This window comes from Myotis daubentonii, chromosome 4 (assembly GCF_963259705.1).
Source record: "Myotis daubentonii chromosome 4, mMyoDau2.1, whole genome shotgun sequence".
NCBI lineage: Eukaryota > Metazoa > Chordata > Mammalia > Chiroptera > Vespertilionidae > Myotis > Myotis daubentonii.
This window is the reverse complement of record NC_081843.1, coordinates 45,119,123-45,133,833: the sequence shown is the minus strand read 5'-3', so window position 1 is coordinate 45,133,833 and position 14,711 is coordinate 45,119,123. Positions and strand designations below refer to the sequence as shown.

Genomic DNA, 14,711 nt, shown 5'->3' with positions numbered 1-14,711 from the left:
TTAGCAATTCGGTCACATCTCCAAGCTCCACTTCTAATTCTGGTTCTCTTGTTATTTCCATCACTTCTGCAGTTACTTTCTCCACTGAACTCTTCAACCCCTCAAAGTCATCCAGAAGAGTTGGAATCAACATCTTCTAAACTCCTGTTAATATTGATATTTTGACCTCTTCCCATAGATCACAAATGTTCTTAATGGCATCTAGAATGGGGAATCCCTTCCAGAAGGTTTTCAATTTACTTTGCCCAGATCCATCAGAGTAATCACTACTTATGGCATCTATAGACTTAGGAAATGTATTTCTTTTTTTAAAATATGTTTTTGTGAGGAAAGAAGAGGTATAGGGAGATGGAACATCATCAATTGACTGCCTCTTATGCGCCCCTTAATGGGGATCAACACCACAAACTGGACATGTGCCCTGTCCAGGAATCAAACCCATGATTACTTGGTTTCTGGGTTGATGCTCAACTGCTGAGCCACACTAGCCAGACAAAATGTATTTCTTAAATAATAAGAATTGAAAATTGAAATTACTGATCCATGGGCTACAGAATGGATGTTGTGTTAGCAGGCATGAAAATATGAATCTTGTACATCTCCATCAGAGCTCTTGGGTGAGCACATGCATTGTCAATGAGCAGTAATAATTTAAAAATAATTTTTTTTCTGTGCAATAGGTCTCAACAGTGGGCTTAAAATAGTCAGTAAAGCCCTACCAGTTTGGCTCAGTGAATACAGTGAATAGAGCTTTGGCCTACGGACTGAGGGCTCCCAGGTTCAATTTTGACCAAGGGCACATGCCTGGGTTGCGGGCTTGATCCTCAGTAGGGGCCATGCAGGAGGCAGCCAATCAATGATTCTCTCTCATCATTGATGTTTCTCTGTCTCTCTCTTTCTCTCTCTCTCTCTCCCTTCCTTTCTTAAAATCAATAAAGAAATATATTTTAAAAAATAGTCGTTGCTGAAGCACATTATAAACAGATATGCAGTCATTCAGGCTTTGTTGGTTCTTTTTTGATGTTAATCCTCACCTGAGGATATTTTTACATTGATTTTTAGAGAGTGGAAGGGGGGCGGGGGAGAGACAGACAGACAAACAGACAGACAGACAGACACATCAATTGGTTGCCTCCTGCATGCTCCCCAACCAGGGCCAGGGATTGAGCCAAGGTACATGCCCTTGACTGGAATCGAACTTGGGAACACTCTATCCATTAAGCCAAACCAGCTAGGGCATGTTGTGGTTTTTTTTATAGAGCACAGGCAGAGTTGATTTAGCATAATACTTACGGGCTAAATAACATAGGATTTTTGGAGTGTAAGTGAACATTAGCTTCGACTTAAAAGTTCCCAGCTGCATTAGCCCCAAGAAAGAAAGTCAGCCCATCCTTTAAAGCTTTGAAACCAAGCTTGACTTCTTTCTAGCTATGAAAGTCCTAGATCAGTGATGGCGAACCTTTGAGCTCGGCGTGTCAGCATTTTGAAAAACCCTAACTTAACTCTGGTGCCGTGTCACATATAGAAATTTTTTGATATTTGCAACCATAGTAAAACAAAGATTTATATTTTTGATATTTTATATATTTAAATGCCATTTAACAAAGAAAAATCAACCAAAAAAATGAGTTTACGTGTCACCTCTGACACGCGTGGCATAGGTTCGCCATCACTGTCCTAGATGGTATCTTCTTCCAATATAAGGCTGTTTCATCTACACTGAAACTCTGTCATTTCATTATCTTAGCGGGATCTGGATAACTTGCTGTAGCTTCTCCATCAGCACTTGCTGTTTCACCTTGCACATTTTAAGTTTTGAAGACAGATTCTTTCTTTAAACCTCACGAACCAAACTCTGCTAACTTCCAACTTGCTTTCTGTAGTTTCCTCACCTCTCTCTGTCTTTATAGAATTGAAGAGAGGTAGAGCCTTGCTCTGGCTTAGTTTTGACCTAAGGAAATATTGTGGCTGGTTTGACCTATCTGGACCACTGAAACTTTCTCCAAATCAGTAATAAAGCTGTTTTGCTTTCTTATCATTTGTGTGTTCGCTGGAGTAGCACTTTTAATTTTCTTCAAGAACTTTTCCTTTGCATTCACAACTTGGCTCACTAGTGCAAGAAGTCTAGCTTTCTGCCTATCTTGGCTTTTGACATGCCTTTCTCACTAAGTTTAATCATTTCTAGCTGTTGATGTAAAGTGAGAGATGTGAGACTCTTCCTTTTACTTGAACACTTAGAGGCCATTGTAGGGTTATTGATTGATCTTATTTCAATATTGCTGTGTCTCAGGGAATAGGGAGGCCTGAGGAGAGGGAAACAGATGGGGGAACAGCCAGTCAGAACATACTCAACATTTATTAAGTGTGTCATCATATAGGCATGGTTCATAGCACCCCAAAACAATTATAATAGTAACATCAAAAATCACTGACCACAGATCATCATAACGAACATAATAATAATGAAAAGGTTTGAAATATTGAGAGAATTATCAAAATGTGACAGAGCCGCAAAGTGAGCAAATGCTGTTAGAAAAATGGCGCTAACAGACTTGCCCTATACAGGGTTGCCACAAGCAATACAGTGTCTGTGAAGTACAAAAAAGTGAAACAAAGCAAGGTATGCTTGTAGGTAGCCCAGTAATAAAGTCACACATGAATAGTGGATTGATTGTTAATAAAGATACAAAGACAATTCAGTGGAGACAGTTTTTCAACAAATAATTGGATGCTGATATGCAGAAAAATAATAGGATGCTGATATGCAGAAAAATTAACCTCTCCCTTTTCATGAAAATTAACTAAAAATGGATCATAGAGTTAAATACAAACTACAAAATTCCTAGAACAAAATGTAGGAGAAAATCTAGGTGTTCTTGGGTTTGGTGATGACTTTTTAGATACAAAACCAAAAGCATAACCCATGAAAGAAATAATATATTTTAAGATTTTTAAAATTATTCACTTATCAACATTTGAATAGCAAATAAGCATATGAAATGATGTTCAGCATCAATAGTTATCAGGGAAATGCAAGTTAAATTCACCATAAGATACTACTCTAGCCGAAACCGGTTTGGCTCAGTGGATAGAGCGTCGGCCTGCGGACTGAAAGGTCCCAGGTTCGATTCCTGTCAAGGGCATGTACCTGGGTTGCGGGCACATCCCCAGTGGGAGATGTGCAGGAGGCAGCTGATCGAAGTTTCTCTCTCATCGATGTTTCTAACTTTCTATCTCTCTCCCTTCCTCTCTGTGAAAAATCAATAAAATATATTTAAAAAAAAAAAAGAAAAATTACAAATTAAAAAAAAAAAAAAGATACTACTCTATACACTGAAATGGCCAAAATTAAAGATTCTAGTATAACAAGTGTTGGTGAGGATATGGAAAAACCGGAACACTCATGATTTATTGATAGAGGTATGAGGTTGCATAACCACTTTGGAAAACTGTTTGTTAGTTTCTAATAAAGTTAAACACACACTTAATATGACCCAGCAGTATATATTCATTCATATATATATATCCATATATCCAAGAGAAATGAAAACACATGTCCACAAAAACACATGTTCTAACATTTCACCTTGGCCAAAAGCCAGAAGTCTGTTTCTTATACTATTAAATTATTTTTACTTTTTTTTTTCCTTTCAGCTTTTATTTGCCATGATAGTGGAGCCACTGTTTTAGCATATGCTCCAAAACATCAGCTACTAATATCATGTGGCAGAAAAGGTTTTACATGTGTCTTTGACCTTCAGCAACGACAACAAAGGCAGCTTTTCCAGAGCCATGATTCTCCTGTTAAAGCTGTTGCTATTGATCCAACTGAAGAGTACTTTGTTACAGGATCTGCTGAAGGCAGCATAAAGGTAAACAGTAATGCCACAATATCTACAAAAAGAAATCTTCAGAAACCTTAGGTCTTTAATCATAATTGATGATGTTAGTCTCTTTAAATAATATATATATATATTAACAACTCCTTTGTAGTCAACCACATTAATTGTTATTTAATAAATCTTTTAACAAATGAAGTAATGATTAATTTGAAAATTATCTTTTTCAGATATGCTTAATTAATGCATATAAAAGAACTAGATTTTTCCATGGATATAAATACATTTCAGATGTTAAAATTAGTCTTGACTGCATGTTAAGCATTACTGAATTCTATTTCAGGTACCATGAAATATACTGACATATTTCCTTATGCCATTTTTATTTATTTATTTATAGTTTAGCATGCAACTACTCAGTGCCTGATTCAGTAATTCTGAATGTACCTGGATAAGTCCTGCCTATAACAGTCCTTCTTAAACCCCACTGTGTTTAAAACCCAGGGGTTTTTTAAATGTTAAGCAGCTTATTAAAAATGTACCCCACTCCAAAAGTTCTATTGTTAGGTCCCACCCCAAAAAATACTTAGTAAGTCCAAGGTTCAGGAATGTGTATTTTTATAACACAAACCTAGTGGTTTTGATGGAGAGTCCTCTGGCCACACTTGGAAACACCTGCAGAAATAAGTTAGTTTAGACTAGTCCCTAAATTATTCTAATGGTCAGCAATCTACTGGGGGTGTTTGATTTCTTAGAATCCATTAATTTAAATGCTAGAGAGTCTATTTAGTGCAAATAAATTGGACTACTTTGTTAGAACTGGCATATTATTTTCAAAATTCTTAGCAAGAAAAAATTATATTTGAACTGCCCTCAGTTTAGGCAGTTTATACTGTGTTTTAGAATAGTTCTTTATTTTGTACTGAGTTTTATCTAATTGAGTAAAAAAAAAGATTTGAAAGTAAACAATGTAGTATATTCTGAAGTCACAGTTTAACAAGTATGTCTAGAATGGTAGAAATTAATTTATTTCTTAAAGAAAAGTAAGATTTTTGTTCATGAGATCTAAAAATAAATAAATAAATAAATTGGTTTCCCTAAATTTAAAACAATGTCCTGAAAGCATTTAGGTTCCACATAAGTGAAGATTCTTATAAATTACTTTAGGGACAGACATATTTATTTAGAAAGGGATGAAAATAGAAAGTTTCTATTTAGTAAATTAATTATTCTGAAGTTATAATAATTAACCTTATCTTGTAGTTGGAACATAGATTTGCCTTATCTGAGGCCTCTAGGTATCTAGTGCTTTTCAGCGGTTCTGATCCCATGGGGGTATTTTACGTTATAGAGACAAGATTACTTCACTATAGAACTACACATCAAAAGGTTTGCTGAGAGATAGGAAATTTTTATGGTAGTCCCTATAATATTACAAATTTTTGTAGCATTGTACACTTAACATCCTTGTGCCTAAATTTCCTCATCTCCAATGCAGGGTTAAAAATACCTCTCTTACTGGATGGGTTTTGAAGAATGTAATAATATCTAAGTGAGTTACATCCTATTCAGAACTCAGTCAGGCCTACACAGGCTTTTCTCCATCTTTGTTTTAGAAATTCCTTTTCTGCACAGGAAGACAGGCCTAAATATTATATTTGTACTTTTTAGGTAATCATCAACCCCAAGTTTTATTTTGTTCTTAATATCTTGCAGATTTGGAATCTCTCTACCTTTAGTCTTCTTCACACTTTTATCAGTGAACATGCTCGGCAATCCATTTTCAGAAATATCGGAACTGGAGTGATGCAAATTGAGACAGGGCCAGCAAATCACATTTTTTCATGTGGAGCTGATGGAACCATGAAAATGAGGATACTGCCGGATCAGTTTAGCCCATTAAATGAAGTATTGAAACATGATGTGAAATTTATGTTGTAACATTTTGACAATAAGATCTATAATTTAGTACCTATTCCATAGAAGTGGCCAACACATATAATGTACATTGGTTACTCTCAATGCCACAAATAAGCTAATGCTTTCTTGTTTCCATATTTATTTTATGGAGCTTTGCCCTTGATGCACTGATGCCTTAAAAATTAACAAGGTCATTCAGAATTAGACTCTGTTGCCCAAACTAGAATGTATAAGTAATGCTGTAACATTACATATTTATAGTGTGTTATAGTGAGGATGTCACAGTGTCAAATGAGTTTTGTTTTCTTATGGTTGATAAAAGTCTTCTGCAGATACCTCTGCATGAGTTTCTTCCACAGTAAAAATACCTTTTATGTAAAAGCAGTTGCATATCCATCATCACTTAATTCACTATGCTCTCAGTTCCTTTTTCAAACTTATACATCTCAAAGTCTTCTCTTAACTAATGATAGATTGATATTTGAGTAAGAATCAAAAAAATAATGTACATCTCCATTAAAACTATTATTGGGACTTCAGTGATAAATGAGCCAAGTGGCTCATTATATAAGTTTTCAAGTTTCCCTACTGGAGCCCAAGTGTGTGTATGTGTGTGTGTGTATATATATGTGTGTGTGTATGTATGTATGTGTATATATATACATATATGTATGTATGTATATATGTGTGTGTGGTTGTGTGTATATATGTAATATACCTTGCACATCTTATTTGAACATACTTTGTGTATATATGAGAAAACTACAAGTCTTTTCATGTGTTTTTGCGCCATTACTACTACCACCAGAATAACAACTTTTTTTGCAGCTATTTGTTTTCATGTTCTTAAAAAATTTTTTTTGAATTCCCATCGAATTTTCACATGAATTTCAGGAAGACTTCCAGGATTATTATTTTAAAGATTACATTGAGTCAAACATGTCTTAGCAGGCAATAACAATTCTGTGTTGGTATATATGAGACACTTAAAAGTAAGTTTATAAATTAATGAAAGGATTTTTTGATCATCAAACAAACATTTTACTTAAATTTTATTTTTTAGGTGCTTTTAGTCTCAAAAGTTGTGAAAACCTTATAGCAGTGTTTTTAAAAACAAATGTGAAAACAGTCAAATTAAATAGGTAGTATTTACAAGTGTAAAATACCTGCCAGATTTACCATTAATAGAAAATAAACTGAACCTTATATTTTATTATTTTTGCCAAAATATATTATTTTATTATAAAATATGACCAAAATATTAAAAATGCAGTGCTTTTAACTTAGATGTGCTAACCCTATTTCTCTCTGTTTTGCTATACCTTTTCTGATTCAGAATTATAGAAAACTTGATAAATACTTGATTTTAACCAAGGAGACAGGTGATTGGAACTAAGTGTTTGAGGGACAATTATATGCTATTGAGCTTAAATATATTTTGTTAATAGGGACTATAAGGACATTTTTATGTAACAAAGTATAAACAGCTATTATCTTGGAAATTAAAGAGTGAAATAAAACAAAGAAAAGAAGGGCTGGTAAAATGAATTTTATAATATCCTCAGGATACTTTTATCTTAAAAGTATATTGTTAAATATTTTGTAAATTGTATCCATAATTTTAAATGTGTTGAGCAAGTTGCAGTGAAAATACTGTCATTATGTAGAGAGTTTATGTGCACATAATAACCTGTACCATAAATTGTGCAGTAACAGCACGTGACTGTTGCCATGGAGGAATCTGTGACAGCATTGCAAACAATACCATTGTTTGATGTAGTTAAGCTTAAATTATTTTTCAGTAATTTCTTCACAAATCAAGATTCAAAAGGCTTTAAACATTTTTAATAAGAAAATTTATTATGCTTGGAAAAAAGGCATTGTGGGTGAACTATTATGCATTTTAATTGAGGGTTTATATGAATAATAAATTATGTAAGCCCATATGTAATTACATCCAGAGTCATAATATTTTAAATAAACAATCATGCAGTGACTTTTTTTTAGCATGCTATTGTTTTAAGTAATATTTATGAGACTTCAGTTGACTTAAAGTATATGTCACATTTTAAAATGGAGAATTTCTATATTTGAATTTGGTTAATGTAAGAAGGATTGAATACTTTTCCCAGTATTCCTGTTCTTCCTTTTCTACATCCTTTTAACTTAATAGGTAAGCATTATTCAAAAAAGATGAGAATAAAAATAGTAGGAATGCATATCTAAGTATAAAATGATGTACATGTATGCAAAATTTCATTTACATTAATGAGATGAATACATCAAAATACATTTTTTTTAGTTGTGCATTTTCTGAGAATGTGGCTTTATAATGATGGGACAATTCACAACATTTCAAGCCTCATTTTCTGAAATGTAGGTATTTGCATATGTAGAATCATGCGACAGTCAACGCTATCCTCCTTTCTTGCTCTCTGTCTTGCCGAAATTAATTTCTTTTTTTAATTACTTAAAAAAATAACATTACGGAAATTTCTCACATTAGTCTCAACAATCAGAACACAATACAAAGATACCCACTTAAAATCCTTATACAACCTTAGAGGTGTGATCTTACTAAACAAAATTTAAATCTCATATGGCAGGGAGCCACAGCCAAAGTTAAAAGAACCGGTGACTAGAAGAAATATGTGTATAGTAACTGAAAAAATATTAATGTCTCTGTGTATAAAGAGAACTTTAAAATGATAGGCAGATTATTGGAGAAATGGGCAAATAACTCACAGAATAGGACATTGAAAAAGCAAGCATGAAGTATGGTTAAAGAAATGTTTCTATCAGATCGGTTTAAAGTTAAAACAGTGACATCAATATTGGTGAAGATGTAAGGAGATGGGCACACTAAAACATTGCTGGCAGAACTAAACTGCTACAGTTACCTAAACATACTGAGTAATCCTACTTTTGAGAAATTATCCTATAAAGATAAGAGCACCCTTACACAAAAATATATGTACACAGTGTGTATTGAAATATCTAAATGCTAATTAGGAAAAAAATTGAAATCTAAATGTTAATTAGTAAGTGCTTGAACAAATTGTGGCACATTCATACAATGGTGCCACTAAAAGAATGTTAGATTTGTATCTGCTAATCTGAAAAGAGGTTGGTGAGAAAGATTGCAAAGTCAAAGGTAATATCCCATATTTGTGACAGTTTAGTCCTGTATAGGTTTAGAGACAGAACTATGTATGAAAGAATACGCACAAAACAAAACTTTTAACATAGGAGTAGGAAAGAAGGAGGTAATATTTTTCCAAACTCCTTTAAACCCCACTCAGTAACATGATACCAAAGATAATTGTGTTGGTGGGGAAAAAACAACTGTAATTTTAATAGGACTAAACTGGGAGCTGCTCTGTTGAGTAAGGTCAGGAATCCTTTATGTGAATTGCTGGGATATTTTTTTTTTTAAATATATTTTATTGATTTTTTACAGAGAGAAAGGGAGAGAGATAGAGAGTCAGAAACATCGATGAGAGAGAAACATCGATCAGGTGCCTCCTGCACACCTCCCACTGGGGATGTGCCCGCAACCCAGGTACATGCCCTTGACTGGAATCGAACCTGGGACCTTTCAGTCCGCAGGCCGACGCTCTATCCACTGAGCCAAACCGGTTTCGGCGCTGGGATATTTTTGATGCTTGATGTTACCTATGTAAGAAAGGATACCATTTGGAGTACTTGGAAAAAGTTTAACATAGTTTACTTAAATGTACCTTTCAGTCTTTTAGAAGTGTATGTAGTTTTGCTACAGTAACTTTCAAAGTTAAATCTGTTTTTGAGTTTTTCCTGATTTTTCTTCCCTTTTGCTTGCTTAGTATTTTTCTGTATGTATATGGCCTGACATTCAGGGAGGTAATGCAGTTAGAGTGTCACATTGTTTCACAAGGCTTCTTGTAAGAAAAATTTCTTTTGTTCTTCCACTGCAAATACAGATGGGTGGTACAAACAATTGATGTGACAACCTATTTCTTTCCACAGTGGAAATGCTTTACTCATATACAGCTGATTGTCTACTCAGAGTTAGTACAGGTATGACCTTTGTAACAGAATTTAAGCAGGAGAGTGCATCGACCTGGGATATCCTATATAATAAAAGCCTAATATGCAAATCAACCGAACGGCAGAACGACTGGTCAGTGCGCTCCCACTGGGGGAGCGCCGCTCAGCCAGAAGCCAGGCTCACGGCTGGCGAGCACAGCAGCAGTGGCAGGCTGTAAGGAGAGAAGGGTCCCGGACTGCGAGAGCCCCCGACTGTGAGGGATGTCTGACTGACGACTGGCTTAGGCCGGATCCCTCGGGCCCTGGGGATCGGGCCTAAGCCAACAGGCAGACATCCCCTGAGGGGTCCCGAACTGCAAGAGGGTGCAGGCTGGCTGAGGGGACCCCCCTCCCCATGCATGAATCTCATGCACCAGGCCTCTAGTATGTTAAATAAGCTTTTAAAACTATATTCCCTCCACATGCAAAACACTCCCCAAAACTTCAGTATTTTCATCCTAAGTCCATCAGGGTCAGACTTGAGCCCCAGGTTTCCCTCATCTAAGTCAGGTTCAGGTGTGTATGTGGTGCCTTGAATGAGATTCCTTAAGTATAGTCTAAAGACCTCTGAACTAGTGGGAAGTTACGTGCCTTCCACACACCAAGCATACAGTGATGAGGCAGAGGTAAGGTAGCTCCCATTCCTAAAGAGGGAAAATAAGAGTCACATAGTAGTCTCTGGTCTACAGAGATTCTGACATTTAGCTGGGCACATGTCAGCAGTTCCTTGAGTAATCCATTTCCCTGGAAGTAATTCTCTGCAAGTGTTAGCTCTATCCACTGGGTTGTTTTTTCCTACCTCTGAGTCATCCTTCCTTTTCCATGTATTTAACTGAGCACTGTTCTCAGCCCATTTCCTCACAAGAGAAGTTTGAGGATTCAAAGGCCTCTACGTTTGTGCTATCCCTACCCCTTATGGTTCAATCTAGAAAAATTGCTTTTAAAAACTGGGGGTTTCATATACATTAAACTTTAATCCACTCATTAGACAAAGCCTACACCCATATTTTTTTTTCTAAGACAGGCTCTTCTCTACCTTGAGGTTGCTGTGGTGTACAGATTTTTAGAAATTTTACTTTCTCACAAAAGGGGTATACAGGTTACATCCTTAAATCTGAGATCTTAACAAAAGGATTTATAACCACAATCTTGCCAGTGTCGACTCTGAGACCATTGTTGATCCACAGTATTGAATAAATTTTTAAAAAATCCATGAGACCGTTGTTAGGTAGAGGGAGGAACAGATCTATGTGTGCACACAGAAAACTACATAGAAGTAAGTAGCACACCAGCTCTTTACTGTGAGATTGGTAATTAGAGGGAAAGAAGTGAGGCTGTTGAAGGAGAACATTGGACTCAGAACCCAGTAGGGGAGAGTGATATGCTCCCAGTGTTTCACGACTAAGGTGGGAGCCTCGTTAAAAATCAAGTAAAGCGCCTGGCCTGTGTGGCTCAGTGGTTGAGTGTCAACCTATGTATGGATCAGGAAGTTAAGGTTGGATTGGTTGTGGGCTCAATACCCACTGTGGGGTGTGCAGGAGACAGTCAATGAGTCTCATTATTGATGTTTCTCCCTCTTCCTCTCTGAAATAAAATTTATATATATGAAATCAAGTAAAGCGTTGCCAACTTGGGCTAGTGTCTCATGGGTGTAAATACACAAGAGACATCTATCAATAGAACTAGGAATGTAGGCCATATATAATTTATAGAAAAAGACTTTCACAGTAGAATTGTGCAGCCAAAGACAGAACAAAACTAGTCTTTGTAGTATTTGGGATAAAGCTCAAGTGAGATTTGAGACATTTAAAAAAAAAGTTCAGGTAAGGAAGAACCCACATAGACAAAGACTCCAGTGGCACAATCACAAAAATAACATAAAAGCATTCTCAATTTCTGTTAAGAATGGCTGAAGGGGTGAACATCTAGAAACATGCAGAGAATTGGTTTCTTGGGGAGGGTGGCTGATGGAAGTGGCTAAGATTGTGCAAAAAGTCACCTTTTGCTAGAGCATCCTATTTCCAGGAAGGTGCAGGACCCTTGCCCTTGAGAGTAGTTACCCTGGGTCAGCGCTCCTCAGCAGGAGGAAGGTGTACATGCTGCCCCATCCAGGTGGGGAGCTAGTCACAATGAAGTCCACAGGGGTAGCGAGGCCAGACTGGCTTCCCATAAGCCCATGAGCCTTTAAGAGAGGAAGCCATGCAGCCTCCACGAGTGGAATCACAAGCGCATCAGACATCACCGGATAGACTTGAGGCCAAACAAACAAAACAAAAAAACCCACGTGGGATTTGGGGATTCATAGGGATGATAATAATAATGACAACAGATGCTCACATTCACACTTGCTTTTACGTGCCAGGCACGGTGCAAAAAATACATTTAAACATCTCGACACACTAGGAGGTTGGCATTTCATTTTTACAACTGAAGAAACTGATTGATGCCCAGCTGGCATGACTCAGTGGTTGAACATCAGAGTATGAACCAGGAGATCACGGTTTCATTCCTGGTCAGGGCACATGCTTGAGTTGCAGGCTCAAGCCCCAGTGTGGGTTGTGCAGGAGGCAGCCAATCAATGATTCTTTTCTTTCTCTCTCTCTCTCTCTCTCTCCCATTTTCTCTGAAATCAATTTTAAAAAATATATTTTTTTAAAGAAAGAAACAGAAGCCAGTGCCTCCTACCCCTTCCTCCCAACCTCCTACCAGTGATGGCGAACCTTTTGAGCTCGGCCTGTCAGCATTTTGAAAAACCCTAACTTAACTCTGGTGCCGTGTCACATATAGAAATTTTTTGATATTTGCAACCATAGGAAAATAAAGACTTATATTTTTTCTATTTTATATATTTAAATGCCATTTAACAAAGAAAAATCAACCAAAAAAATGAGTTCGCGTGTCATAGGTTCGCCATCACTGTGACCTAGCCAGTGGTTCTCAACCTTCTGGCCCTTTAAATACAGTTCCTCATGTGACCCAACCATAAAATTATTTTCGTTGCTACTTCATAACTGTAATGTTGCTACTGTTATGAACCATAATGTAAATATCTAATATGCAGGATGGTCTTAGGCGACCCCTGTGAAAGGGTCATTCGACCCCCAAGGGGGTCGCGACCCACAGGTTGAGAACCACTGTAAGCCCCTCCTCCCCTCCTACCGGCCTCCTAGCCCCTCCTCCCGCCCGCCTCCCCCGGCTGGCCCGCTCCCCCCTCCCCACTCCCACCCCACCCCCCCACCGCCGCTCCATCCCGGCCCCTGACTTCTTTTCACCCGCCTGCTCTGGCGCGCTGGGTTGATCAGTCTGCGGAAGCCCGCGAGCGTTGGAGCGACTAGGAACCCCGTCCACGCCGTCAGCTCGCCTGCGCCGCCGCGCCCCCTCTTCCGAGTAAGTGGCTCCCAGGCGCGCGGGTCCCGCACGCACCCTCGTGGGGCTTTCCCGGACTCTGGGCTGCGGGCTGCTACTGGGAGCGCGCTTTCCGCCCCCCCAAAGTTTCGGGAGTGAGTGTGAGTGGGTGTGAGCGGGTACGGGTGAGCGAGTGTGTGTAGCTGTATGTGCAGGCGCGCACAGCCTGGAAACCACCCGGACGGAGTTTTACCCAGGTCCTGCGTCGCAGCGACAATCCGAGAGATTCGGGTAGGAGCCCCTCCAGACTCGGGCCGACCCTGAACTTCCACCCCCTGTCCCAAGCCCCACTCGCAATTCCTTCCTTCCTTCTGTAGACGCAGCCCCCGCTAGGTGTCACGCCCTCCTGGTAGCAACTCTTGCTGTGGAAAGGGACTGCCCGGGTTATCAGGGTGCCCCAGATTGCAGACCGAGATGCTGGCCTCAGTCTGTAATCCAACCCCGCATTGTAAAACTGGCGGGGACTCGACTCCCGCCGTGAAATCCAACGGTGGAGCCTTCCATTGAAGAAGTTGAGTGCGCGCCCACGTGCGGCGCTCCAGCGCTCAGCACCTGAAGCAGGAACACCTGATGAGCGCCCTGGGACTCTGGCGGTTGGCAGGCACTTAAAAGACCAGGCTGACCAGCCAGATTTGGGCACCTAAAGGGTGTTTATTGACTCAGTGACACCGTATCTCTAAAGCCATCTGATTTGCTGAAACACAGGACTGTGTAAAAAGCTGCCCTTCCTCTGAGGGAATCATGGGAGCCTAGGAGACAGTGGTTGAGTGCCCAGTGTTGAAACAACAAAGTCCTTGGGTTACTTAAGACTGATAATTCCATCCCTCCATACATTATTTTTATGGGGGGGTCAAGATTAACTCAATTATAGGGCATATTTCTGCATTTTAAAACAGTTAATAGCTTTAATTGAGAGCAATGCTGTTTTTGAATCCGTCTATGAGATGATTCCTTGGTTGCTGAGGTCCCATCCAATTCTAGTAGTCTCTGAATTCTTCTAGCTCTCAGTTTATTGTTACTATGTTCCTTCTGTGAAAGTGGAGATACCCAGAAAATCTCCGCACTTCCTTGATAAAACCCCCCCACTTCCTTGATAAGAATTCCTTGAAATGACCTGTTGAGTAGAAATTATTCATTGTGGTGTGAGGATAACAAAAACTCTGTGGCTAAAGAAAATAACCAGAACAGAACAGCCTTTAGTTGCCATTGTGCGTTGGCAGATGGAAGTTAGAGTTGTTAGAGCACTTCAAGTGCTGCTTATCGCACCAGATATTTTTACCCTGGTTTGAATCCTGTGTTACCCAAAAGTGTTTCCACAGAGTTTAAGTAAGGAAACATTATGCTTTGAAATGTAAACATATGACTCCATCTCTTTAAGGAAAGAAATAATTATCACACTTAATTAAACACCTGGAAACATTTATTGCCACCTTCTAATTAGATCTGTCATGGGAAGTTAAGTCAGCAACAGCAAGCTGTTGT

At 38.4% G+C, this 14,711-nt stretch overlaps 2 protein-coding genes across 6 annotated transcripts in view; both read left to right on the top strand.

Annotated features, from left to right (window-relative positions):
• DMXL1 (Dmx like 1) overlaps positions 1–7,755 on the top strand; it is a 166,759-nt gene extending 159,004 nt beyond the window's left edge. For all 5 annotated transcript variants that reach the window (XM_059693800.1, XM_059693803.1, XM_059693802.1 and 2 more), the window contains 2 exons: positions 3,655–3,872; positions 5,556–7,755. In XM_059693800.1, coding sequence (XP_059549783.1) covers positions 3,655–3,872; positions 5,556–5,780 — 443 coding nt within the window. In that variant the 3' untranslated portion in view covers positions 5,781–7,755. The remainder of the gene's footprint in view (positions 1–3,654; positions 3,873–5,555) is intronic.
• A 5,357-nt stretch (positions 7,756–13,112) lies between these two features.
• TNFAIP8 (TNF alpha induced protein 8) overlaps positions 13,113–14,711 on the top strand; it is a 116,331-nt gene continuing 114,732 nt past the window's right edge. Inside the window, exon 1 of the mRNA XM_059693811.1 lies at positions 13,113–13,211. Within this exon, the coding sequence (XP_059549794.1) occupies position 13,211 (1 nt within the window). The 5' untranslated portion in view covers positions 13,113–13,210. The remainder of the gene's footprint in view (positions 13,212–14,711) is intronic.